This window comes from Formica exsecta, unplaced genomic scaffold (genome assembly GCF_003651465.1).
Source record: "Formica exsecta isolate Colony F162 unplaced genomic scaffold, ASM365146v1 scaffold76, whole genome shotgun sequence".
NCBI classification, from domain to species: domain Eukaryota; kingdom Metazoa; phylum Arthropoda; class Insecta; order Hymenoptera; family Formicidae; genus Formica; species Formica exsecta.
In genome coordinates this window covers 34,307-35,286 of record NW_021853527.1, presented here as the reverse complement: position 1 = coordinate 35,286, position 980 = coordinate 34,307, and the positions used below count along the sequence as shown (strand labels likewise).

The window sequence follows — 980 nt, the reverse complement described above, 5'->3', positions numbered from 1 at the left end:
ATATATATATATATATAACTTTTTTATATATAATAAAATATTTTTCCTCTTCCTTGTTTTCTTTTGTAAAACTACCGAAGATTGATTTCCGCGAATAGCCCTCATAATACATTTTAAAGAAATGTTACTCACTCTAGCTTTATTATCAGATAACAATTTTATTGCTTCTGATAGCTTGTAAAATTCTGCTACTGCTGCCCGATTATGGGGATTTTTATCTGGATGGCAAGTTAATGATTTTTTTCGATATGCCTTTTTAATCTGAAAATGAGAATAAATAATTACATATAATTTAATATATAATACACTATTGTGATAAGTATAAAAAAACTACTAGTATAAATATATAGAAACTATTAATAATTTGATATATTATTTACAAGAGTACAATGTATTTTACTCCGTTACAAAATATATATAAATATTTCTAAATAAAGCAAATTACCTCTGCAAATGTAGCATGAGGCTCTACACCAAGCAACTCGTACAGATCCATCGTAGAAATCTTTTTTCTTTTCTTTCTGGCCCACACTGACGTGAAAAATCTCCTTGCTTTTTCTTCTTTTATGGGTTTTGATGATTTTGATTTTTGATATTGACTTACACAATTTCACGTTAGCGTAATCAGAATTCGACTATGCTACAATATATACAGTAGCGCAACCATAGACATAGTATATCTAGACCGAGCGTTTGCCTTTATTTAAGGAGTGGGAGTAAAGATGCACGTAGAAAAGAACATACTCTGTTTCGTGCCTCTTGCGTTCTCTCTAGCTCGCACGTAGCATAGCGTACTTTTTCGCTATGCTACATGCGAGTGAGAGAGAACGCAAGAAGCACGGAACAGAGTATGTACCTTGGCCCCCACTCCTCAACACTCGATCTAGATATACTATGTCTATGGTCTGGACCAATGAGCATGCTATGTAAATCAATATGGCGATTTTATTTTGATGCTCATTGGTCCAGACGATCTTATG

At 32.8% G+C, this 980-nt stretch overlaps 1 protein-coding gene across 1 annotated transcript in view; it reads right to left on the bottom strand.

The window, feature by feature from the left end:
- The window catches only part of LOC115243927 (dnaJ homolog subfamily C member 17), a 7,664-nt gene extending 6,962 nt beyond the window's left edge, over positions 1-702 (bottom strand). Inside the window, exons 1-2 of the mRNA XM_029821233.1 lie at positions 446-702; positions 133-261 (exon numbers count right to left, since the gene is read on the bottom strand). Of these exons, the coding sequence (XP_029677093.1) occupies positions 133-261; positions 446-496 (180 nt within the window). The 5' untranslated portion in view covers positions 497-702. The remainder of the gene's footprint in view (positions 1-132; positions 262-445) is intronic.
- Between the last annotated feature and the right edge of the window lie 278 nt (positions 703-980).